The 25,189-nt window shown below is 41.5% G+C and overlaps 1 protein-coding gene across 6 annotated transcripts; it reads left to right on the top strand.

The window, feature by feature from the left end:
* The first annotated feature begins 863 nt into the window (after positions 1-863).
* LOC121075948 (tropomodulin-3) lies at positions 864-25,189 on the top strand. Of its 6 annotated transcripts, none has more exons than XR_005823265.1 (12): positions 920-983; positions 1,605-1,837; positions 7,036-7,222; positions 8,584-8,740; positions 17,304-17,426; positions 18,035-18,124; positions 18,646-18,776; positions 19,974-20,081; positions 21,527-21,670; positions 22,019-22,163; positions 23,314-23,455; positions 24,451-25,189. XR_005823265.1 is itself a non-coding variant. In XM_040569737.1 (11 exons), exons 3-11 carry the CDS (start codon positions 7,097-7,099, stop codon positions 24,483-24,485), a joined length of 1,059 nt encoding a protein of 352 aa, XP_040425671.1. In that variant the 5' UTR covers positions 917-983; positions 1,605-1,837; positions 7,036-7,096; the 3' UTR covers positions 24,486-25,189. The 6 variants fall into 6 exon arrangements, 3 of the variants coding, with proteins under 3 accessions (XP_040425669.1, XP_040425671.1, XP_040425670.1); XR_005823264.1 differs by having other exon boundaries at positions 1,605-1,755; XR_005823263.1 differs by lacking the exon at positions 1,605-1,837 and having other exon boundaries at positions 864-983.

Here is a 25,189-nt window from a genome sequence, read left to right on the forward strand (position 1 = left end):
ACCCTTCAGATGCGTGCCAGAGCGGCTCTACTTTGCTTTGCAGGTCTCTTGCCTCCGGTGCAGGTGGAGTGAGAAGGTCATGGGATGTCACGGTGGTCATAAAGCCCAGCTCGGCCACCACTGAATGCTCCCAGCCTCGTCCTCTGCGTGCACTGGCAGTGCCTTTCTTTGAAGTGGAGCACTCGGAGGTGCTTCAGCCCCACGTGTTGGACTGGTCCATCGCAAGCTTCCGCAGGTTTTTTTTAATGTAGTTCACTGGATGATTTTGTCTCTAATAAAGTTAGTAAGAGCCTCACTAATGACTTCAGTACAAGCAGGACTTTGCAAAGTATCTTTAATTAATGTATTAGTTATAAATTACTAGAATTTAAAATATTCAAATTAAAAGTTTAAGTCCCGTGACAGACAAGTGCCTTAATTTTAACCTTTTATTTTGGTGTGTGGAAAGTTTAACGGTTTCCAACTTAAAAATAAGAAAAAACTAAACCCATGGTAAGAGCAAAACTCCGAAGACTGTTTTGTTTGCACAGCTTCCATGTAGACTGGAATCTGATAGAGCACTGACTAAATTAGAAAATCTTTTAATGTTTTCAAGGCAATCTGACCAGGTTGCTTTAACATAGACCTCCGAAAGAGTGCCAATAGCTCGTGTTTCCGAGCACACGATGTCACTAGCTTATGATGCCGGCAGGTACTCGATGTTCGGGCGCTGATCCACCCCAAGCTCGCTCCCATTGAGCACACGCCAGCCCTTGGTGCACCCGCTGGTGGTCGGCCTCCACCCGCTGCATGCCAGCAGGGGCACCGGGCCGGCCCCTCGCTGCCCGGCCCCGGGCACGCAGCTGGGCGTGCGGCACCACCCCGGGGGGGGGGAGAACTACAACTCCCGGCATGCTGCGCGCGGCGCGCAGGCGCGGGGCGGGCGGCTGGGAGCGGCTGGGAGCGGCGGCGGCGGAGGGAGCTGGGGCGCTGCCGCCCGGCCGGTGAGTGCGGGGAGCCGCGGCGGGACCCGGCTGGGGCCGCTCCGGGGGCGCGGGGCGGGAGGAGGAGGAAGCAGCCGCGCGGCGGGGAGTCCGGCGGCAGCCCCGCTGCCCGGGGAGGGAAGGAGGGAGGGAGGCGGCGGGGCCGGGCGGGTGCCCCCGGCCCCGAGCGCCGCGCACCGCGCACCCGGCGCCGCCCGCGGCCCGCCCCGGCGGCGTTGCGGAGCCCCCAGCCTGGGGGGTCGGGACCGGGGAGCGGAGGCGAGGGGCCGCGGCTGGAAGACGTCGCCCCGACGGCCTCGCCCGTAGGCGCGGGGAGCGCCCTTCCGCCGGCTCGCCTCGCGCTCCCCGGGGGGCACGAACCGCGCTGGGCGCTCCGGGTGGCGGCAGAAAGGTGCTGCGGGCTGCCCGGGGGCGCGCCCAGCTCGGCGGGGCCCTGCGAGCCCCCGCCTCCCCTCCCTCCTCCTCCTCCTCCTCCTCCTCCGCGACCCCCGCGCGGTGGGTGCGGGCTGCGGGCAGCCGGCGGCCTGAGGGACGGCACGCGGTGCTCCGAGAGCAACTGCTGTGCCAGAGGGGTGAGCGGGTGCTCCAAACGTGCCCTGACACGCGGAATATGTCCTCCAGATCGGTGTTCTGCCACCGTGCAAGGCAGACGGAGCTCGCAGGCAGCTGTGGTGCAGCAGAGGAGCTGCAGCTGGCAGATACCCGAAGTTGCCCGCTTCTCTGTGCCTCTCGGTGTTACATGCGATAAACGCGTGCGGAAACCAGACCTCAGGTATTCTAGATGAAAGGCAACAAGAAAACGAGCAACGTAACGTGAATCAAGTGAATTTCTGCTTCTGTTGGGTTCTAGGCTAGTAAGTTTTGTGACCTTTTTGTAGCAAATACAAATACCTGAGTGTTTATCGAAGTGTTTAGGCAGCTTGTATATCCGATGGTTCTTTTTCACTGAAGGGTCTGTGGGCAGTTTGTCTGGGAGTGGGTACCGTGTGCCAGTGCCTATGGGCAGTCCCCTCTGGTGAACAAAACACGGTGCTGCCTGAAAAACCCTACTCAAAGCATCCTGGGCCCCGGCCCCTCTGTGCCTGCTGCCGCGGTGGTGCTGCCCTGTGGGCTGTGAGTGGGGCCTGCGAAGGGCAGCCGGTCACTGCGGTAACTGGGAGCTTCGGCTGGTGCAGGGCGAACGCAATGAGTCCCCCTGAAGTGTTTCCGAGGCACTTATCCTTCCGTTCTCTTGTCCCTGCCTCCTGTTTGGTTCTGGTCGCAAGGCCTGCCCTGCAGCCAGCTCGGTGAGCACGTCTGGGAGTGCTGGGTCACCTGCCAGGCACCCTGCTGGGCCGAGCTCGGGGCCGTTGCCTCCCTCACTGCCCGGCTGCGGGTGGCTGGCCTTCCCGGGAGGCGTGCGGGCTAGGCTGCCTCGGGCAGGCCCCCTGTTAGCCAGGTCGCTGGGCCTGAATTCTGTGCTGCTGTGTATGTGAAGTACAGACCACGAGACAGGTGCTGTCGGGGTGCCGGGTGCCCTCCGATGTAGAGCAGGGCCCGGCAGGAACTGGGGGTGCGGGTTTTGCATTTCCTTTGCCTTGGAAGTATCCCTGCATCGTGCTTTCAGTTACTCTGTGCTGCTCCTGGTGTTGCTGCCCTGACAAGGGTGAAGCCGGGAGAGCTCAGTTTGCCCCACACAAAGCTGGGTGAGTCGTTCCTGTGAGCAGAATGAAGCTCCAGGCTTGTTTATGTAGGAAAATAGCCCAAAATAGCTATTCCTCGCTTCCTGGAAAACACAGCTTGCCCTGACCAGAAGTGTAGGCGAAGGAGAGATGCCACCTGCTGGCTCGGCGACACCAGGACCAGGGGATGTCATCTGGGGCAGCAGGTTCCTGTGCCCTGTCAGGCCGGGGGTGTGGAGGGCTCAGATACACCTGAGAGCCTTGTGGTGCTGTGCTGCTCAGCTGAGGTGTCCTCCGGTGTTACGAGCAACCTGAAGGAACGTGCCAGAGTTACGGCGGTACTTACTTTGTCATTTTTCTTCTAGGTTTGGTAAATAAAGATAGCTCTTTAGAGTGCAACACATTCTTCACGAGCAGCTCTATTGTTTTGCACGCTGGAAGTTCGAGCCATTGCCATCATGGAAGCTCCCTGGGGAAGCCTCAGCTTTGCTTTGGAGCCTCCAGGCAGCGGGAGCTGGTTCGGGGCCCTGGCCGCTGACAGCGGCCGCCCGTGGAGCCCTGCTCCGGCCGGGCGCGTGGGGAGGAGGCTGCGAGGGAACGGGTGGGATTAAAGTGAGCTCTCTGAACGTGCTGGCCAAAACCGGCTCGCTTTGTTTTTCCTGAAGTCGTTTCTATTTTAAAATCCAAGTTTCAGAAACCATTTACAGGGGACTTCAGCAAGACCCATTTCCTGTGGGAAAGATATTTCTAAGGGGTTATTCCTATTAGGGTCCCAAGAAATTGTGTCCTTAAATTTAACAGAAAATTGCAAAGAAAATTGGAAACTGGCTATTCTTAGACTCATAGTGTTTAACGTACCTTTTAGGTAGGAGAGAAAAAAATATTTTAATTGTAGATAGGTGTATGACAGTTGCTTGACAGTGATTCAATGGATCAGTCAGGTAATTATAAAATGGCCTAAAATAAAGTTATTACTCGCTTCTGATTTCCTTAGTTCTTGGATTTCTCAGGTGAAAGAATAATGGCAAATTTTTTTACTTCGGTGTCTGTCACAATATCCTCACTTCTAATTTTCTGACTTCTGCTTCATTGCCTTTTCTAACTTCTGCTTAATAGCCAGAGATTTGAAATTTGATTCATTGGAAGTGATGGCTTTGTCTTCATTATGTCAGATGTTTCTTATGCGTCTATCAAGCTGCTAGAATAAAGTTCTTGCTTTACGTTATAGTTATATATTTGATAAAAAGATCGGCCCTGTTGGCATTTAATGTATAAAATATTTTTATGGTCAAGTTAAGAAGGATACTTAGAAGAAAACCAGCTCTGCTCATCAAAAAGTGCCAAGTATTTGCAAAGCCAAAATGACTGGTTACTGTTTTGCCTATGATTTTGCAGTAAGACGTGCCACAAATATTCACAGTCTAAATAACTGCCCCTTCTAAAAATTGTAATTTGTTATTCGTGTCTTTTTCTACACTGCACTGTTAAAATGAGTGACAGAAGGCAAAAGCAAATGTGTTTAATGGGAGGCTGAGAGATTGTTTGATCAGGTTGTGGCTTCAGCTGGCCTTTCTGCCCTAAGCAATGAGAGTTCCTGACACCATGCTTTAAAACCTGATTTGTAGCTCATTATATATACGTGTCATATATGCCATGGTTTCTTTTGTAGAGAGTGTTTGTGAAAGTTGTTACAAACCCTGTGTAATGCAGACATGCTCATCAGTGTTACCATTAAAACTTTTTAAAGGTGCCTCATGTAAAGTATGCTTTAATATTCTTATAAATAAATCGATAGGTATTGGAAAGGATGTCCAAAACACTTTAAATTAAATTTGCTAGGTAACACGTGAGTCTCTTCTTGCTAAAGAGAGCACTCGGTTACAAAATTAATGTGTTTTATGCTACACTGCTTTCCTCCCACCCTTCTTTTTTGTGTGATTGCTCCAGCTCAGGATGTGAAGTGGAAACTTTGAACATAGTGTAAAGACAAGTGAGACCAAGGGCTATGACCGGAGCATTAATGTGTTATAAAGGATAGGTAGTTTTCCAATATAAAAGATGTAAATGCAGTAAATAAAAGGTAATTAATTCAGGGTGACAGCATTTTACAGCTATTCATAAAGACAAAATAGAGCCTGCCTGGATGTAATGCGTGGTTATGCAGTGCTACTCTCGGTCAGAGGAAGGGGAGCATTGTTCTGCCCATGCTAACAACTCTGCTCCTTTTAATTACTGGTTAAAATTACACCTCTTAATACGTGGATGCAAATGGCCATGCAGAAGTGTGGTGAATGGCAGCGTGTTGATGTAGGGTTCAGACCGTGCAGCCTGGTCACGAACAATGCTGTGTAACTGGCTGCAGGAAATGCTTTCCTTTGATGATAGTGTAATGGCTTAAACTGTGAAGAAGAGGAAAGCGTTAAGGCTCTGGGAGTCAGGAGTTTGCATGCAGATCGTGTGGCATCTGCTGCAGAGTTACCTAATTGTTCCTCAGCTGTTCTGCACCTACCTTGAGAAACGAGCACTGCACGGCTGTGAAAGCTGCAGCAGGTGGCATGGGGCCGCAGAGACACCCCTTTGGTTACTGCTGGAGCGCGGCTTTAAGAAGCATAGGTGCATTGCTCTGTGCTTCTGCAGCTGTTAATTTCTGTTCCTGATGTTTTCGTCTCTGTGGCCTCTTTAGGAAGGTGTGAACAATTGGTTTTAGTTCAGGGGAAGCCAGATGCCATGCTCTTGATGTAACTTAACGTGAAATTGAGAATTCCTCCTGCTTGTTGTTGTTTTCGGGAGACCTGACCCTCAGCTTTGGAGATGTCCTGTCAATGTCAACTGTGGCCTACAAGCATGTTCTAGTGTGTACAGCCACAGTAGTTTTCAAAGCAGACATCCTGAAAATAGCTGTGAATGTATTCATTGTTGGGTTGCAGATGTTGGTAGGAACTGGAAATTTACCTGTAAAGTAAACCTGGTTTTAACAGTTGCCTCCACAGGACTGGTGAACTTGACTGAATGGCATGGGTGAACCTCGACAGGCTTGTGCCTGTTGAGTGTCTCCGAATCAAAGTATCACAGCGTGTGAGCGTGACAGCCAGTATGAAAAGGGAGGCCTTTCTGGAGGTAAACAGTGGAGGTGAAGGAATCCTGTAAGCTGGATCCCATGTGTGTCTGTATGTCCCTGCTCTTCCTTTTACTTACGAGGCAATAACTTTAGGTTCTTCTGCTTTTGAAGTAGGGGCTAAGTCTGGATTTGAAGTAACCTGGTGTATGTGGTGTGAGCGTCTGAACGGGAGCTTGGGCTCAACAGAGCAAGCAGTGTTTGCTGAATGCCTGGTTTCTGTGCGGAGTATTTCTGCAGAGCTGAGAAAGGAGTTAAAGATGTTGATGAGCTTAGATGTGTTGATCTACCTTTTCCTCCCCAAATGCGTTGTGGACACTCTTGCTCAGGTACAGGGAGCCATTCAGGTCACCCTTTTGTGCATGTGTGTGCACATTCAGATTTGCTCAGCCAAATTCTTGCTTCGAAGGTGAATCCCAGAATTTCTTAGAGAAAAAAGAGGAGGAATTAACTACTCTGCTTAAACAGCATTGTGACTGTGTGTGTTTTCCAAGTCAAATGCTCAAACGCTTTGACTGTTAGAACTAAGGTTACCTGTGAGCTCTTTGTATGTAAAAGGTACTATAGAAGGATGTACTTTTGAAGGATCCAGATTTCTTCCAAGCGCAATAGTTAGTGGGCAGTTATAGTCTGTTACATATTTTTTGGTAGTAGGATTGAATGGACTGCTTTAGGTATTACGTTCCTTAAGCCTTTCATCGAGGTACTTCAATTTTCATCTGACAGAACAGAATGTTATTTCAATTGCAGTGATGTAATAAACAAACATCCTTTGCTTCCTCTGTGGATAATAGGCAAGGATATGAGTCAGTAATAACCAAATAGCTTTTTTATAGTGAAGCTCTCCTTACTGGCCTTGAAGAGCAACAGTAACAATAAGTATAAAGCATCACGACTGTTCTTTTGACTGAGTATCTGTAGAAACAATAGCATTAAGATGGGTTTATAGTTACCAGGTATAACTGGCATCTCATCCCCATCCCACAGCCTGCTCTGCTCTGTGGAAATTATACCATAGATCTTAAAATATATACGTAGCTTTTTTATTATTATTATTATTCTAGTTATTGATGGGAAAGGGCATGGCAGAATGGGATTCTGGTCAGTGAGGAAGCAAGGCTTCCAATCACTGTGTATCTGTCGTAGAACAACAGATTGACATGAATACTGGATGAAAAACTTTCCTTTTAGAAGTGCATTGAGAAGTTGAAGATACTTTTTAATTGGGACATTTACCTGAACTGTGACTTTCTTCTATTTTTTTTTCTTTTTATAGATCTGGTTGAGAATAAGACTCAGATTCTGAAGTGTTTGAGGAACTTGCTACTGCCCAAGTCATGACACTCCCATTTCGAAAGGACTTGGACAAATACAAAGATCTTGATGAGGATGAAATTCTTGGCAAACTGTCAGAAGAAGAACTGAAACAACTGGAAACAGTTTTGGATGACCTTGACCCAGAGGTAGGTAATAACCGAGAGAAGTTATTTTTTTTAATTTGTTCAGAAACTAGTCTGCAGTAATTTAAGACTTTTTTTTGCCTAAAACTCTGCTTGTAGTCAGTATACTCTTGGACAGAGTTTTTTTCCTGGACTGCTAACAGTCTTATTTATGGATACACATGTGTATATAACATCTCAACGGGTTGTTTCCTGTTTGCATTGTGAATGCAGCCACAGCAGAGGAAAATGGAAGAAGGGATTGTCAGGAGAGGCTTCCTCCTGATATATTTGTAAATGAAAAATTGTTCTTAGTGATGTTATTTAAAAGAAAGTTTATTTAGAAAGGTCTGTTGATTTTTCCTGTTTCCATTGTTGTGTGGTAAACAGTCCTTTTGCATCCATTTCTATTTTGTTACTTCTACTGTTGGACGGGAGAGGGAGGGTACTAAATTCTTCTAAAGATTCCTCAACCTGTATCTAATAGCCTTTACAAAGGCTACTAGACTTTGCAAAAAGGAGGCAAATAATTCCTCTACACCTGGATGATTGTCAACATGGAGTATTAAATTAGGAATGTTTCAGCTTTCTCTTAATAAAGAACTGAGTTATGACCTATACAGATCCTGCAGCTAAAGTCTGAGTCAAAAACTAGTGTATTTGTCTCCTGATTCTCTCTGTTCTTACTTTTATTAAGACAGGTATTAAATTTAAAGTTGATATTCAGGGATCACATAAGAATTTTATGATCACCTATTTTTTGCACAGCAGGATATTCTAATTGGCTTTGGTTTACAGATACTTTAACAGAGATGAACTGGCAAAAGTGATTGGTTGCCTTTTTGAGTCTGAATTTCTATATATTATTTTCTTTCAATTTGCATATTCTCTTCTGTTTTTTCTTTAGCTGTGCAAAAAACAACTCGAGTCAGGTCAAAAGTAGAAATACTTTGACAAAATAGTATAGGCATTTGTTTTAAACACATGGATATTTGTGGTGGAGGAAGCCGTCTTCTTACTGTGTGTCTAAATTGTAAATAGCAAATTTGCATTTACTCTTCATTTAAACAGAGTTCATTCTAGAAAAGAAATGTAAAGTAACTAGCAAGTCTAGTGCTATTGTACCTAAAGAATTGTTTCAGTCCCATTCAGAGTGCAGTATGCACTATTTTTGTTTGTATTCTTGGTATCCAAAATGTAGAGTACTACCTCCCATCCCACCCAGAGGGAAAAGAAAAGGAAGTTGCTAAGGGATACAAAATTGCCTAGAAAGGGCTGCTGTGTTGGGTTTGAACCTCAGGGATAGGGAAGGGGGGAAATGAATCTGAACAGGTGTTCACTCAGGCTTTTAAAGCTGTATTTACTTACTCTGTTTTGTTTTGCAGAATGCACTTCTGCCCGCGGGCTTCCGACAGAAAGACCAGACTGCTAAAAAGGCTTCAGGTCCTTTCGACAGAGAACGACTCCTTGCCTATTTGGAGAAGCAGGCTCTTGAGCACAAAGACAGGGAAGACTATGTGCCTTTTACAAAAGAAAAGAAAGGTAACAAGACCCTTGCCTGTGGAGGTGGTTATGAAATTTCATAAAGTGTACTAGCCAGAGTTACTCTGAGCCAAAGCTTAGTGACGTAGTAGCAGCTGTACTGCTTTTTATCTCTCAGCATTTCCTAATGAGTGCTTCTGTGCAGAGGCAGGGTGCTTCCTGTTTGAGGCTTGCGTGTACTGGGGCTGGTGTGCTATTTGCATGAGGCACAGGAAGGAAATAAGATTTCCTCAAAAGTTGCCACGTTCTGACAGGGGTGGCATCTTCAAAGGAAGAGCTACCCCCAGGTTTGTGTCAATAATTACAAGTGCTGGTGTGCCTGTGGTATATGCCCTGTGGTGCTGTGTACAAACAGTAACATTTGTAATACTAGGTTTAAAATTTAAAATACAGCAGCAGAATGATGTATCGTGGTAGATACCCAGTAATGATCAAAGATGCTGTAGGCTGATAAGGCCAGGCAAGTGGTCTATGTAGTCATGTTGTCTTTCTAGTCTCCTTCATGAAAGGTTTTAATAAGATTGCATAGTTGTTATTAGTTATTTATATAGTTAACATTGCAGAAAGCTTTGAAATCTGGCAGTGACTTGTAGTCTAAAAGCCATGGAAACCATGACCCAATAAAGTGGACATATTAAAGCCTGGCATTTTAAATCTTTCTTTGGATTCTAGTCTTCTCACTGACTTGACTGAAATTACTTTCATTTTCAGGAGAGGAGGGAAAAAAAAGAATGCACATCTTAAATGTTGTAAGAATAGATTATTTGTTTGTTTGCTTCCACAAATGAGTTCTCAAACTTACCAGTGGTGCTTAATAAAGCAAGGTAGGGGCATGAACTCCCAGTCCTATGCTGGACACATGCATAGGCAGAGGCTTTAGCTGTTGCCACAGTGTTTGTGTGCTGCTTGTGAATCCTAGCTTGTCTGAACCATCCCCAGCACCATGTCAGATCTGCTGCAGTAAGACTTCAGAAAATTGCTTTATAAGCTGTATTCCAGTTGCCCATATTCCAATTGTCCAAGATGAATAGGCTCCTCTTAGGAATTGTCCCTCTCTTAAGGGTTTGCTGCCAAACCCTTTAATTCTACTGAAATGTCTGTTGTGAATCATTACTTATTTGAAACCTGAGTCTTCAGTCATCTACTGAATTTGTATACATGATTGTGCAGTGTATTCAGTGAATTTTTTGTGTGGATATTTACATTTTCTCTGCCTGTACGGATAACTATCGCTTGACATCCATCGCTTTTTCCTGAAGAAATACAGAGATTGTCACTTCATAGCATGTGCTGTACGCTCTGTCCTACTTCCTTAATACACTCTGTTTTGCCTTAATTATGTAGTTTAACGCTGCTTTTGTTGAGAGACAACTGTGGCACTTGGTTGCTGACAGGGGAGCAGTCATTTCCCGACTTTGTATGAGTAACAGCGTGAAGGATGATGCTGGGTATTGCTGAGTGCCAAGGGTGGAGGGAGGCACCTACACAGCAGCATTTTGGTCCTCCCTCCCTTGCGGCCTCTGCAGGCGAGTACCCATGCTCCTGCGCACGCTTCTGGCCTGATCCTTGCCTGGCAGATCTGCTGGTGTGTTGGAGGTGGCCAAATGGTCTCATGTGTGAGTCCAAGTGTCCCTGTGGCATTGCGTCTTGTGTTGGGCAATCCCTTTCAGCCCCTTCAGCACTGAGGTTGGCTGAGGAGGATTTCCTCTAATTAGCACTTCATTGTTTTGCCCAAACAAAAAGAAAAAGCCAGCTTTAAAGCCATCTTATGTATGCATGCATACAGCAGAACTATTTGTTTTGGTTGACAAAATCTGTGAGAATCATGTAGAAAAGTAGAAGGGTCCAGCTGTGATACAGATCTTGGTTAAGAGAGATCAAATGTCATTTCCTTTATGTAATGAAGTATTACTAAATAGCAGGCTGGATGTTGCAATATGTCATGCAAGCTTAGTTAGTAAAAAATCCATGTATTGTTTAAAGAGGATTTATTTATATAGTAACTTCTACTATTTTTTAGTACCATAAAGAGAGAGAATTACATGGAAAATGAGCCTACTTTCATCAAAACTAAAAATGTGGAAACAAATGTTCAGTGTGGAAATTCATGCCTCTGTTAAATGGGGTGAAGAGACAAGATGACTTGTAGATGCCTTACAGAGTAGGTGGAGGATAACCTTTTCTTTTCCCCTCTTGAAAACTCCGTAGTTGAGCTTTGACCTGCTGCTGTGTGTGTCCATTTTGTGCAAAAACAGCACGTCTATGTAACTTTGGTTAAATCAAGAAATCATGATCTTTCATCTAGATGTGAAACTTGGAGAGGGAATGGAGTAAAACTTCCTTCTTGATGAGGATAAGAGCTCTCTATGGATAAAAAACGTCCTTATGTGCTTTCATTTAATGTTAAAATGAAAAAAAAAGCTGGCTTACAACTCTTTTGTTTGGCTAGGTAAATGCAGCATGGAGAAAAACTAGCAAGTTGTGGAATGGGGGTAGGTGAGGAACTCTGGTTATCCTGCTGATTCAAAAGAAGAAAACTGACAATCCTGATCTTCAGATGTAAAGGTTTTGAGGGAGAGCTGGGCTGGATTTGCAGCCACCTTCTTGGTTCCATTTTTGTGGGTCAGGCTTTGCTGACATGTTTCCATATGCCTAGCTGGTCTCACTGTTCTAATTTGGTCTGATTGTTCCTTTCTTGGAGTAAGAAGGGGTGAAACCCTTCCTACTCTCTCCTTTTTGTGTTTCAGTAGGACTGGTGTCAGCATGGTCGCTGCGGGTTCATCGAAGGAGCTTACCCTGGGTTAGCTTCAAACATCCTGGCTTGCTGCCAACCCTGGTGACCTTGTTTCCTTACTACAGCGTAAATCAAAATCCTCTCTTCCAGCGGGCCTAAGTCATTTTGGGTTAAGATGCGTTAGTAAAACAGTATTGCATCCCCTTCTCTGGTAGGTGCCCTGGCTTCTCCAGTGCTTTGGAACTTTTTTTTGCTGTGCTGCGAGATGTGGAAGGTGCGAAATCCCATCAAGTGTCCTGATGTAGTGAGATGAGCAGTTCTAAAGAAATGCGAAGCCTCACAATCCCTGAATTGTTATATTGTATTTTTCTGGCTTGGTTTCTAGAAGCATCCTTCAAAACATACTTTGTTTTTAAACAGGATTTAGTGACTTCAGTCACATTCCGTTCCAATTAAGTGTTGAACCATACAGTAAACCATTGTTGCCTGAAAAATAATTCAAGCAAGAGATTTGTGAAACCGATGTGGTAGTAATTTCAACAGCATTGGCGTTGTCTCAGTCTGTGTCCGCGAGCACGGCGCAAAGAGGTGAGCGGGCGAGGCGCAGCCAGCCATCCTGTCCCGCTGCCACGCTGCCCCTGCTGTGTGTGGCCCCGAGCGCGGGGATCACTGCAGCTGATATGGGGCAGAAACGTGTCTGGCGTTTGTGGCGTGCTTTCTGCTGCGTAGGCTTTAGTGAAATACTAGATGAACTAGGCTCTGTGTTTCAGGGCTCTGTGCTCCTCTCGTAACTTTCTCTTCCAATTTTCCCTCAGTGTTTCTGCCTGGCTGTGTTCTGCGTGGGTTTGCTTTTATAAAGCTTTAGCTTTTTCTGCTCTATCACACAGAGAATATTTTAGGCTGATACCACATGGCTAGAGCTTTCTTGTGCAGACCTGCTCAGTCAGCTTGTGTTGCTCTCGGCCACAGTTTGTGTTTGCAGCAGCAGGACTTGGGGTGCTGTATTCTCCTCTTGTCCTTCAATCAGTAGTCTTTAAAGGAAATGTCCTGCGTGTTGTGAAATGAAGTTAATGTCCTGTAGGAGCGTTGAAGAAACAACTTGTCAAATTGATGTTCTCCATACAGGAGTACTGGAACAAAATAACATGTGATACACCAGCCTTAATGTAAAACAGTTTTCTAACTCACAGCTACGTGTTCTGTAACCAGACAAGTAACAGTACTGTTTCCTCAGTAAGACACTAAGGACATTGCTCGTAAGTTGAATTACAAAAAATTGGTATTAACTTGTACCCAAAAGCAAGTCAATGAATGTAAGTCTGTCTTATGGTAAGAACTGGTGATTGATGAGGTGTGGATTAACAGTTTCTGGACTGATGAATTTTTGGTGAACGCAAGATATGTAGGATGTCAGCTGTTGCTTGCTCTTCTTCATGAAGTCACTGATGAGAAGAGGTGGTCCTCAGGTGACACGTGATTCCTTTTCCACATCAGAGTACTGCCGCACTGATGTTGGAATTTGTTCTGGCCTGCTGCTCATGGTCGCTTGCTGCCTCCTGGACTGTGAGGTTTGGGAGAACAGTGCCAGCCATAAGAAGTGCATGGTCATGCTGAGCGCACCTGCCTTTTGCAAGGTTTTTGGTCCCATCTTAGATACTGTGTGTGTGTGTGTCTAGTACACTTAGTAGACATCATCTGCCTTTTCTGCCTTTAGAGGAGTACAGCAGTGTGTAACTTGAAACTGAAAGTTGATTCTGTTGCAAAGGAAGCCTGTGAATTAATCCCAAGATGTGCATCATTTAAAGTGTTAGCTAAAGCTATAAAGAATCTGAATATGTAATTATTACAGAAATGATGTGAACATCTCTGAAATTTGCCATTTTATGTTGTATTGCTTAATCTTTGCGGCATCCTTGTCGGCTGAAGAGCAAGGAGGATGTCATGTTTCTTCGTGTGATCAAATCCCTGCTGTTTGGAAGAGTTCCACTTCAGAGGCAAGAAAGCTATTCATTGTATGGGCTGTGCAGATGTGTATTGAAAAAAAAAAAGCTTACAGTAAGGGGAGGGAGGAAATCTGCTTGGCAGCAGACCTTGAGTTAGATCATTGTCCCTAGAGACACAGGGGTCATCTTTTTTGAAGTGTTTGTCTGTTACTAGAAGCAGGGAAGGACCTGCTCCCTGCTCTCATGTACGTGCTGTGAATCTCTGAACTCTGGGCTAGGACAAGATGAAGCCAGTGAATGAGAGATTATATATACAAGGGTGTGACCTGTTTTATAACAAAAACTGCTCCTGACCCACTTAATGTGCCTGGAGTTGCTGTAATTAGCTCCTTTGGCAGGGAGCGGCTTTTAACATTTTTTGCTTTTTTTTGAAAAGGTAGCGCATATATATATATATATATATATTTTTTTTTTTTTTTTTAAGATTATCTTAAGAGTCAGGCTCATATGGATAAAGTTAGTCTTTCAGGAAGCAAATGTTTAGAACCTGAAGTTTCTAACCTATGAATTTAAGAATTACTTAACATCAGAAAAAGTAGCAGTTTTTGTGGGTGGGTGCCATGTGATAGGGTGTAGGTAGGGAATAGGAGTCGTAAATGAATGGATTTGAAAAGATGAAAAGGATTGTAAAATTTTTTGGTTTTATTTTTTGGATTGTTCAGCAATAGGGCTGAAGTGTCAGTGGAGCTAAAGCATTAGCGCAGATTTGCGGACGGATAACTAGATTCCTTCCTGGACTTCTTTCCAAAAGAAACAGAACAGATGGCTTAGTCAAGAACCGGTGTGAAGACTGGGGAGAGATCCCACAATACTGCTAAAGCAGATTCCTGTTCTTCAGATGCTTACGCTGCACTGTAAGATGCACGTTGAAAAACAGCTCTAAGCATGAACTCTAGAACTGTCCTGAAAGGAATTCTGAAAACTTAAAAATCCTTCGTTTTAAGTTGCTTAAAGTAATCTCAAAAGGTCAGAAAACATCATTCAATGCTTTTTGTAAAATATTTTCTTAGACTGCTATGCAGACACTTGTTGCCACAAATCTGTACCTGTTTGGGTTGTCGGTTTTTTTGCTCACTTTCTTGCTAAGTGTAGTTCTTCTTTTCTCATCGGAAAAGTGAATGAGAAATCTTAACAGCGAAGTTAATTGAATACTGTATGCATTGGTATCTCAGAATAAGTGGTTTTATTTTAATTCTTGTAAGTTTTTTTTACAAGTATAGGTGTTTATTTTTTGAAAAGACTGGTTATTAAATTGCATGACTGAGATGTCCAAGAATGTTTAAGATACCCTGTTTTTTTTGCGTTTCTAGACAGAAGTCATGTAGTGCTCACAGAAGAAGCCAGCTTAATTTGGAAAAAAGAGCAAGAAAGGTTCTGATGCTGTAAATCAGGTGTCATGAATGAAGGCTCTGGCATTCAGTCTCACTGTTTCCTTCTCTTCCTTCTTGTACTCCAAAAGGCTCACCTTTTTCACTAACCTGGATTACTGAGGGAACACACCGCAAATGTAGATGACAAAAGGCTTTAGGTCATGTCTGTGCTGTGCTTCAGAGGCTGATGGAAACCTTGCTGAATGTCCTTATACCTCTTTTGAAAATTTCGGTGTAAGCTGAAAGTTATTCTTTCCCCAGTAGATGATGCTAGTAAATCAAAACGTGGGTGGAAGATGTACTGTGTCAATTATATCAAAGTAATCTTACACATTTGTCACCTAGGCCTTCAATTTATGAAGGTTTTATATTAATCCTGAATTACCACAAGCATTGTTTCTTTTAACTGGCCACCAGAACCAAGGAATCTGTGGCAATGCGTGTCAGCTGCTTTCAGCTGCTGTTTGTAGTCAGTACAGTTACGTAAGGAGATCTATTTTCTGCTTCTAAATATGGATAATGACCATTTATACAACTTTCCAAAGTGATAGCAACTCAGGAACAAAAATACTGTGTTGCTAGCAACGAATCTTGGTCATCAGACTGTTGTTGTTGAAGAGAAGAAACTGATAGCTAGAGGTGATGCCTGACTTCCTTTAAAAAGTAAATTAACCACAAACTATTGTAATCAAGGGTGTGGATTTGGAGAGAGAGGAAAGGTGGATGGGTGGAGTTGTTTGATGTAGCACACGGAAGCTGTCATCAGTTGGCTCCAGAAATGGTGAAACCAAACTCCAGGTTTGTCAGAATTTACCCAGAATTAAAACCGAAATATCCCTATAAAGCTTCTTGTCACTAGGAGGTATTTAAAAATACTAAATTTAGGCTTAGTCCAAACATGTCACGAGATACACTTGTGTGCAGTATGAGGAAAAAAATGCAAGGCTTCTGGCTCCTGCCCAGCTGGTCTGGTTCTGGGACAGGGCGGCTGCTGTCACCCGACGGGGACGGGCTGGTGTGGCCCGTGGGAGCCTGTGGAAGTGCACTCTAGCTTTGCATACGGAAGAGGATGAGTTTCCGAATTAGTGCTGAGACTTCACAGGGAGGTTATTGATGTCACCTCCTACCCTGGGAAATAATTAAAGGCAGTGGGAAGCCAGGTCCTGCAGTTCTGGCTTCTGGTGGCTCAGGCAAGGAAGCTCGGTGCTAGTGCTGTGCATATGCCAGGTGCTGTACCGGGATTGCAGTGGCCGAGGTGCACCACACTTCGCTTTAATAAGATGCAGTGTGCTCGGCCAAAATGATCAGACCAGGGCCTATCTGATAAATGTGTTGTTTTCATAGTGTTATCTCACTTTCAACCACTTTTTCTTTATATGCAAAAACTTTGAATAACTAATAAGGTTAGATTCAAGTTTCCTAGCTGTGAATTACTTTTATCGAATGTATCAGTTTTGTTCAGTCATCCGGTACCAAAGCTTTTCCTTTCCACATTAATTTGTTCTTTCTTATGCAGCTGTAAACTTTTGTGTTGTTCTGAAAGGCTAATTCTATAGCACTCAAATCTGAACTCTTTTTCAGAATAATTGTTAGAATAGTTTTCTTATATCATGGTTTCTTACCCTAACTTTTCAGCCAAAGACACGCACAGGAAGTACACTGCGTACCTACACCTCTTTATAATGCATGTCCCCTAACGTAAGTTTTCCCTTTACCTGTCTAATGACTAAGAAGTTGATGTGGAATATAGCATCACTACTGCTCCTTTTTCTCATTGAATTTTCTGTGACCTATCTTTTGTCTAACTATCATTTAGAAAGTAGTGTCTTTGGCAATTTGTGTTAGAGATGACACAAATTACCATCCTGTTTTCTGCTGTTCACAAATCCATGGTTTTCTTAAGCAACTCAGGCATCGCCTTTTTTTTAACTTCAAATTTGAGCAAATATCTGAAATTGGAAATCTGGTATATGCTGCAAAACTGCAGTGAATGCTCAGGTCCATGATTTCAGATGATTCTTTGATACCTTGTTTCTCTGACATTCTCAAGTTACAGCTCTGCCTGGGTCCCTTTTCCCCTGGATGTAGTCAAGTGTATCAGTCATTGTTTTCCAGCAATAGTAAACTTTCTTGGATGGCACTTTTTCATAGGCTGTTTAAAATGTATAATGTAGGCTTATATTTTACTTTCTAATACTTAGGAGAAACAAATAAGATTGGAGTCATGATACAGACTATTAAAATTTGTGATCTTGGTTAACGTTATGTTCCTGTTTATGCTCTTTCCTCATCTCTGACTTGCAAGAGCAAACAGAAGAAACCTCCTTCCTTTACGTTGCCCTTACTGTTCTTCTTGGGTTTTTCTAAATGTTGTATGTACTCCTTAGGTATAGAAAAGTTTAAAGATAGCTATATAATAAAAAGTAATATCAGACTTTTAATTTTCTTTACTCCAGGGAAAATATTTATTCCCAAGCAAAAGCCTGTACAGTCGTATACGGAAGAAAAAATTGCTCTTGATCCAGAACTGGAGGAAGCCTTGACTAGTGCCACAGACACAGAACTGTGTGACCTTGCAGGTTAGTGGTCTGGAATTTTTTTTCAATTTTCTTTTCCTTTTTTTTTTAAAGTGTGAATGGGCTGGTGTGTTACAGCATATTTGTTATCTGAAATGTAACTATATGAAGTCACAGTTGTGGTAGAAACTAGATCATGGTATATACCAGTCTGCTTGCAGCATAACATCTTTATTGATTTGGGCTATTATACAGTCATAGAATGGCTTGGGTTGGAAGGGGACCTGAAAGAATATGTAAGAAAGTGGATTACTTTGGTTTAACATGCCCTATTTTTACATTCAAAACCTTTCGGTTTATTCCTTAGACTGGCTGTTTTTTGTTACATGTACACTACTGCTTTTTCATACATGCATGTTGGTACATGCCTCTATTCCTAAAGCTTTGGTCAAGAATTTTTTGACTGAACTACAGTTTTAACTATGATGCCTGAACTTGGTGACGCTGAAGCTTTCCAAGATGTGAAATCTAACTAAAAAGTCTGTAATTGATGAAAGGAGTTTTTCTACTTTTCTTAAAATTAAGAGATTCAATAGCATATTGTTCTTTCGATCTGGTGTTTTACAGACGTTAGTTGTTGTTATTTAAAAGAACTGTTTTCCCTTTTACAGCTATACTGGGAATGTCCAACTTGATAACAAACAATCAGTTCTGTGATGTAGTAGGAAGCAGTAATGGGGTAGACAAAGACAGCTTCTCAAGTAAGTATTTACACAAGTGCTAAATAAATGAGTTGTTTGTACTGCACACAGTTACTATAGCATTAACTATCTTCTGTTGCGCTAGCATTTTTGATGGAATATTCAGTTTTAAGTTGGAAACATGTTTATAACATTTCTAGTTGACTTCTGGCGAGACTGGAAATGTATCTATGCACACTAAAATCTATTCTGCAGTTATCTCGCTTTTTGGAGGGATAAACGTGGGCGCAAAGGTATGTCTGAGTGCCTTGGCTTTTAGATTTAATATGTATGTTTGTAATTAAATTCCCGTGTGCTTTCTGAAAAAAACTGGTGTGCAAGGAGAGCAGAAAGGCTGCGAGGACCGTTGGAAGAGAATTGTACTTTGTGAAAATATGGTCAGGAGTGGGTGGTATATTTCTTGGGGAGGAGGGAGAGAGGATGTAAAGACCGGTGAGATAGTCTTTAAGTACAGTAAGTACTTACTGTATGTATCACTTGTTCACAGTGAGCTGTTTGATTACAGTTGATTCTCTTTCCAGATATAGTAAAAGGTGAAAAAATGTTACCTGTTTTTGATGAACCGCCAAATCCCACAAATGTAGAGGAGACTTTGCAAAGGATTAAAGATAATGATTCCCGTCTTGTTGAAGTTAATCTAAATAATATTAAGGTAATTGCCTGAAGTATGCAATATATATGTTGACTTTTCTCTGTAGAAGACACTTGTTGTAAAGTTGTAAAACTATAAGAGGGCATGGTGGATTTATTTTAAGTACAGCAGCCTTCTTGCTAAATGTTGCAGCGTATGTTATCTCAGACCAGAAACCTGCAGCTAAACTGATAAGCCATCCTGATATCTTTTGCCAAAAGCGTACTTAAAAACCTCAGATTTTCTTACTGCCAGCTCAGCTTTCTCTGGCTGCCAAGCTGGTGACATTTCCAGCAGCTCACCATCATGAAGTTAACTACTTCTTTGAATTCTTTGTGCTTTATGAAGCAATGTGCTCTCAGTTACTGCTACTGCAAACGAAGTGGTGTTTGTACTAACATCTTTCTGATTTTTGTACGAAAGAGCAGTCAGCAATTAGCAGCTCATAAGTATAACAGTTGTGTTTTTAAACATGACTGAAATTCCTTGTACATTTGCATGAAAGAAAACAGAACTATACCACTCCTGACTTGCTACAGCTAGCAGCCTGTCACTGCTTTCTGCCCTGTCTCACTAGCAAGCTAGGCCAGTTGTTGTTCTTACTGAAGGAAGTAAACGAAATACATGGTTTAAGAACATTGCACCGTAGAGAGGTACTAGCCAAAATAAGTGCCTAAAAAGGGAACAAAACAACATTACTATTGTAATAAACAGAGGAACTTGCTACCTTCGTTAATTGTCCACAATTATTCCTTTTACAGTTTGTTGCTACTACACTGTAAAAATGATGAAACAGTAAATTAGCAAACTCTGGAGTTATTCTTAATAGAACACAGAATAGAATTCTATTGGTTTCACCAGTTTAAAGCTCTAAATGTATTTGTGAGAGGTTAGCTTGATACTGACGGGAAGCAGAACATTCAGTTCAAGTAAATGTCAGCTAAATATTTTTTTTAATTCTTCTATTGTGGCAATGGCACAGATGTAGTAAAGGTGATTTTGCTTTATAGAACTGGTGACTCTAACAGCCATTGCATCTTGTGTGTAGCTCTGCTATGTGTCTAAGCCTGTACTGTGAGGCTGCAGGAGGCCGGTAGCTGTTAAGATAATAGTGCGTTGTGCTGTGAAAAGAATCAGGCAGTAGAAGAAGTTGGGGGGTGGAGGGTTGGGATTAAACTTATGTATCTCAAGAGACTGAAATGCTATTTTTAATTCAAGAACATACCAATTCCAACGCTGAAAGAATTTGCAAAAGCCCTAGAAACCAACACGCATGTGAAGAATTTTAGCCTTGCGGCCACCCGAAGCAATGATCCTGTTGCTGTTGTAAGTACTTTTGCAAACTTGCTTAAGTGGGGTGCAAGGGAAGCTAGGATTGAAAGATGACGGTAAGGGATTGGATTGAATCAAATCCTGTTTATATATGGGGATGAAAATGATTAAATTCTTTCATGCTGAATAGTATGTTTACTATAACAAACCTTTGCTGTGTCAAAGTTGTTAAACAATTGCTTGCTGATGAATATGTAGCAATGAATTGGATGCATGAGATGAATGAGAATTTTTTTGCCAGACCTTCCACCTAATTTCTAATTTTGATAACAACCTCCTTGTTTTTCTTTCTTTCATGATTGTATAGTTACTAGTTCATGGAATGAATAGTAATAGTATATTCAAAATTACCTTTAAAGGAAACACATTTGAGACTGAAAATGTTCATCAGTTTTTTTTCAACTAAGTAGAGTTTTGGTTGAAGAGAGTTATAAAATACCTGTTTCCCTGATCTCCCTGGTACTAAAGTTTAGCTCAAAGCATTGGCATATAAAGGTATTTGACAAAATTGAAACCTAAGTATTTATTATCTGGCTCTGTTTTTCTATACTGAATCAAAAGCAGTTCCTTATTTATTTGAACATAAAGAGGTAAGAAAACAGCACTAGCTGTTTTTCTGGGGCAATCCTTTGCATTTGTTTTAGCTTCATATCGGAAACAAAACTACTTTTAAAACATTCAGTTTAAATGAACAAATGAGCATTTGAAAACATTGTTTTGGGTCAGTAAAAAAGTTCCTTTCAGTGGAACTGAAACATTTGTAATAAAAATGCAGAGGGTTGTTTTTGGGGTGTGGTGGTTTTTTATTATTATTATTATTCTTGCATTGTGACTCAATAAAAAAAAAGTTATGATTTTTATGATAGTAAGCCTCAGCAGCTACCTTTTTTATTTTTTATTTTATTTTCTCAAACAAGATCAGGTATATGCCATTTCCACAGAAGTGTCCTCTTAGCTACATACTAGTACTGTGTTTACTGCTTCCTACCAAATCTGTAGACACAAGCGTTTTGAAAGTCAGATCTTCTGTTTACAAATTAACTGTATCTAATTCTCCTTTCAGTTGATTAACCCCCCTTTCTTTGGCCTTTACTTAGCAGTTTGCATTATTCGTTGTGTGCTGCAAAGGCTTACAAAATGGAATTGGTCCAATATGCTAATTTCAGACAATTTACATTCCATGTAGCTTTTTAGTTTGTAGCAGGAGTAAGACAGGCCTTTTCTTGACTAAGAACCATTAAAAAAAAATACAAGTGTTTAGATATGCCTGAAGATTCACTTCTCAAGTTGTCTCAAAAAGTGAATACTTGCAAAGTTACGCTATGTATCTGTTAACATGTTGCTCCTATTGAACTAGTTGGTGGAAACTGTCATTGCAGTGTCCTATGATGTACTATAGGACAGGTAAAAAGTTTAATGATGCTTTCTTTCATTCAAAGGCTCTTGCAGATATGCTGAGAGTAAACACAAAATTAAGAAGTTTAAACATAGAATCGAACTTCATCACTGGAGTTGGAATTCTGGCACTGGTTGATGCACTGAAAGACAATGAAACATTGACAGAGATCAAAATTGATAATCAGGTAAGTGAGGTTATGGTAATATAATTACAATCAGTGCTCGTGCACTGTCTGTCCTAGTTGAGTATTTTTAGAATGCATCTTGTGATAAACATTCCAAAATATTTTACTTTTAAATATGTTAACCCTGTGCATGTTGGTCTTTAAGATTCTCGTGGGCATCTAGTTGAAGGTGATTCCTGGTCACTTCTGTGCTTCCATGTGCTTTAAAGTGCACAAACATGTTATGAGCTTACGCTTTCTAGATTAATGAAAAAAATATTTATTCACTAATATGATGAGAGTATTGATTTCTTTTTTACGAGGAGTGAAAACACCTAAGCTCTACTATCTTTGTGTATCTTTTAATAGAGGCAGCAGTTGGGCACGCTTGCAGAAGTAGAAATTGCCAAAATGCTTGAAGAAAACACCAAGATCCTTAAATTTGGATACCATTTCACACAACAGGGACCTCGAGCCAGGGCAGCTGCAGCTATAACAAAAAATAATGATTTGGGTAAGACCTATCAGTAGAAAGTAATTCAAATGATGTGTGTGGCACAGATTTTAAAGGTGTTTGTTTTTTTTCAGGTTTTCTGTTGATATAACCAAGATAGAAAAGTACAAGTAAATCAGTTTCAGATTTCTCCTGTGCTTTACTCTTGCTCTTCTGTTGCTGCTCAGTGTTCTCTTTTTATGTTGTTTCGGGATGTTCATGTGTACGAGTTGAGGATTTTGTCATAGTCAAGAAACAATAAGACCATTCATATTCCAGATTAGTTGTGGCAAAGGGAGGAAAAATTATAATTTTGATTAAAGAGACTAATCTTATCTGAATAAAGGCAGTACTTGAATTTATTAGTGTGAGATGCCCTCCTCCATGCCAGTACACCCAGTCTCATTTGGAAGGCTTGATCAAGGAGAGTGAGTGTACTGTCATGTGCAGAGGTTGGGATGGGGTTGTTTGTCTCTTCCTTTAGAGCTCTGTTAATGCACAGGTGCCTTCCTTGCCTGTCTTAGGGTAGATGGTAGCAGTGGTATCTTTATTTGCTGCAGTTGGTTTTGTTGGAGCTCATCTGTTAGAATCCTAACTAAATGGAACAGCAGAAAATTGGTTAATAGTATAGCATGTGGATGGAAAGCACTCGTATAATAGTGTCAAATGCTTGAAGCTTTCAACTATGACAAGATAATGTGGTCAATCTATTTAATAGAATTATGTTTTAAAACTCCATTTCATTAAACTTTGTCACTTTAGATACTTTGTGATGTGTTACAGATTACACATCTCTTTGGTGTGAAAATGGGCCAGGCAGTTCAACAGTAGAAGTAGCTAGCACAGGAAGAGCTCTAATTCCCTCTAATAGAGAATAGGAAGTTGGAATTCGGTTTGCAGATCTGCTTCCCCTTGTAGTAAAGTTTAAAGTGAAGGAGAATAGCACTGAAAGAGAGGAGTGTGACAGGTATAATAGAGCAGAGAGAGAAAATGAAGGTGCTTAGATATGCATAAATGTTTCTCAAAATGGATTTCAACCCAATTTTTTTTGTCATTGCACTCTAGATGTGTGTCTCCTTCGTGGTTTCTCTTTTGGCTAGTTCTCATTTTAGTGTTTGATAGAAATCTATGTTTCTATTGATATCTTGCCTTTTTTCCCTTGCTTTCTTAGTCTGGAGTATACGAGTAAAAGTTTCTGCAAATACCTTTTCGTCTCTCCAGCCCTGAAGCTACAGAGACAGGTTACTCTGAGTACCCAGTTGGGTGTCAAGCGCTGAAAACTGAGATGTTCAAAGCCTCTCATTTCTGTCTTTGTATGTTTCTTCTTTATATACCAAAAAAAGTATTTCTCCCTTGTCTACACTGTGGTGTACTACTTCCCTTTTCTTGTTTGTTTGAAACTGTGTACATACTGCCTTTAACTGCATGACTGGAGAAGTTTAAGGTTGGAAAGTCTTCCGTCCATTCCTGAAATTTGATGAAAACAGGCATGCAGAATTTCTGTCACTACTGAAAAATACGTGGATTGAAATCGAAATTTAAAAAAAAAAAAAAACCTGTGGGCTACTTTAAAAATAAGCAACATGTTGGCTTTATAAAGAGTCAAATTCTAACATGATTCTACTTTTTTTTTTCTTTAGACCATATTTAAAGCATTTCTTGAGACAGGAGGTGGGAGGGGAAACAAAATAGCTTTCCTTCTGTTTGATCTGAAGTTAAGGAAGATCAACTCAAATCGCAAATGTTTGTAGGAGATAAAACTGCAAAACTCCAGTCATTCAGTGAATCTTACATATTCTTAAGTCTAAGCAGCATGTGAGCATCAGTGATTTTATTCATGGATTTTTGTTACTCTTGCACTTCTGACAATTGATTTTTTTTATGAATAAATTGAATGGTTTAGGCTATTAAACATAACATCTTGGCTGTTTTTTTTGCTATGTGTATAAATCTTATCGGGTGTAGTTTGAAAGTCTTATATTGTTTCTTATGAAGCCATGTAAACTTAATTGTCCACCACTAGAAAATGGCAATATAAAAAAAAAAAGGAATAACTTGTTAACTCTGCTTACTAAATGTAAAATGATTAATGTTTCCTGTAAGACTCCTCACAAATATTTGAATCTGTTTATGGGTAACATAACAAGCACTGCTAAAACATAAGCTTAAAATGGTGGATAATCCTAAATGTTAATTGCTTTAGGTTGTACTGCATGAGACGTTGCGCAGCAAGTTATGGTGATGTTAGAAATATATAATGTAGCTACAATAATAACATTTTAAAATATTTTTGTTTGTTTTGTTACAGTTCGGAAGAGAAGAGTTGAAGGAGACAGCCAGTAGATCTTGTTGTTAAATTGTTAAAACTACATGGAGATTTCAAGGGTCTTCAAGGCATGCTCCTCACTGTGGGCTTTGGCAATCTTGGACTACATTTACTTAGGTTAGAAGGGAAAAGACTGGAAACCCCATTCCTTTTAAAGCAAAGCTATATTAAAAATCTGCTGGTATATACCACATTTTTCAGATTGACACATTGTAACTGCGCCAGTCTCTGTACCATAGTTTTTGGTTGTTTTTTTTTCTAAAAGAACTTTTTTGTATTTCAGGACCTTGGCTGTGCTTTCTTCTTAAAATGTAATCACGAATCAGTGGTATAATTGTCTGTAGCCAAAGAATGGGACATTCAAGATCATTGGGCAGATAATGACCCAATTGAAATGGTTGTCAGAAAATCTAGGGGTGCTTATTTACATGGAGGGGTGTGTATATTCTTGAGAACAATGCTTTAGTAACGAGGGATTCATCACACAATAGTTGGACTCATTGTGTAGAGCTGTTCATCCTTGTTCATATGCACTGAAGAGAAATCTTTCACAACTTTTATTTGTGATTCTTTTTTATTTTTGATTCATTCTTGGTACTGTGATTAAGTGTAAACATCCCTTAAAAGCAAGCAAAAATAAATTGTCTAAAGACCTTTTTCCCAAGAGATTTGAGTGACCGATTAAAAAAAAAAAAAAAAAGAAAAAAAATGGGAGCCTTGC

This window comes from Cygnus olor, chromosome 11 (assembly GCF_009769625.2).
Source record: "Cygnus olor isolate bCygOlo1 chromosome 11, bCygOlo1.pri.v2, whole genome shotgun sequence".
In the NCBI taxonomy this organism is placed as follows: Eukaryota; Metazoa; Chordata; class Aves; order Anseriformes; family Anatidae; genus Cygnus; species Cygnus olor.

What these genes read in the sequence shown, in the direction of transcription:
- LOC121075948 (XM_040569735.1), top strand. Translation starts at nt 7,097, where the DNA reads ATGACACTCCCATTTCGAAAGGACTTGGACAAATACAAAGATCTTGAT. An exon ending in AGACAAAGACAGCTTCTCAA is followed by an intron (nt 18,125 to 18,645) that starts GTAAGTATTTAC and finishes TTCTCTTTCCAG; the next exon opens with ATATAGTAAAAGGTGAAAAA. An exon ending in TTAATCTAAATAATATTAAG is followed by an intron (nt 18,777 to 19,973) that starts GTAATTGCCTGA and finishes TTTTAATTCAAG; the next exon opens with AACATACCAATTCCAACGCT.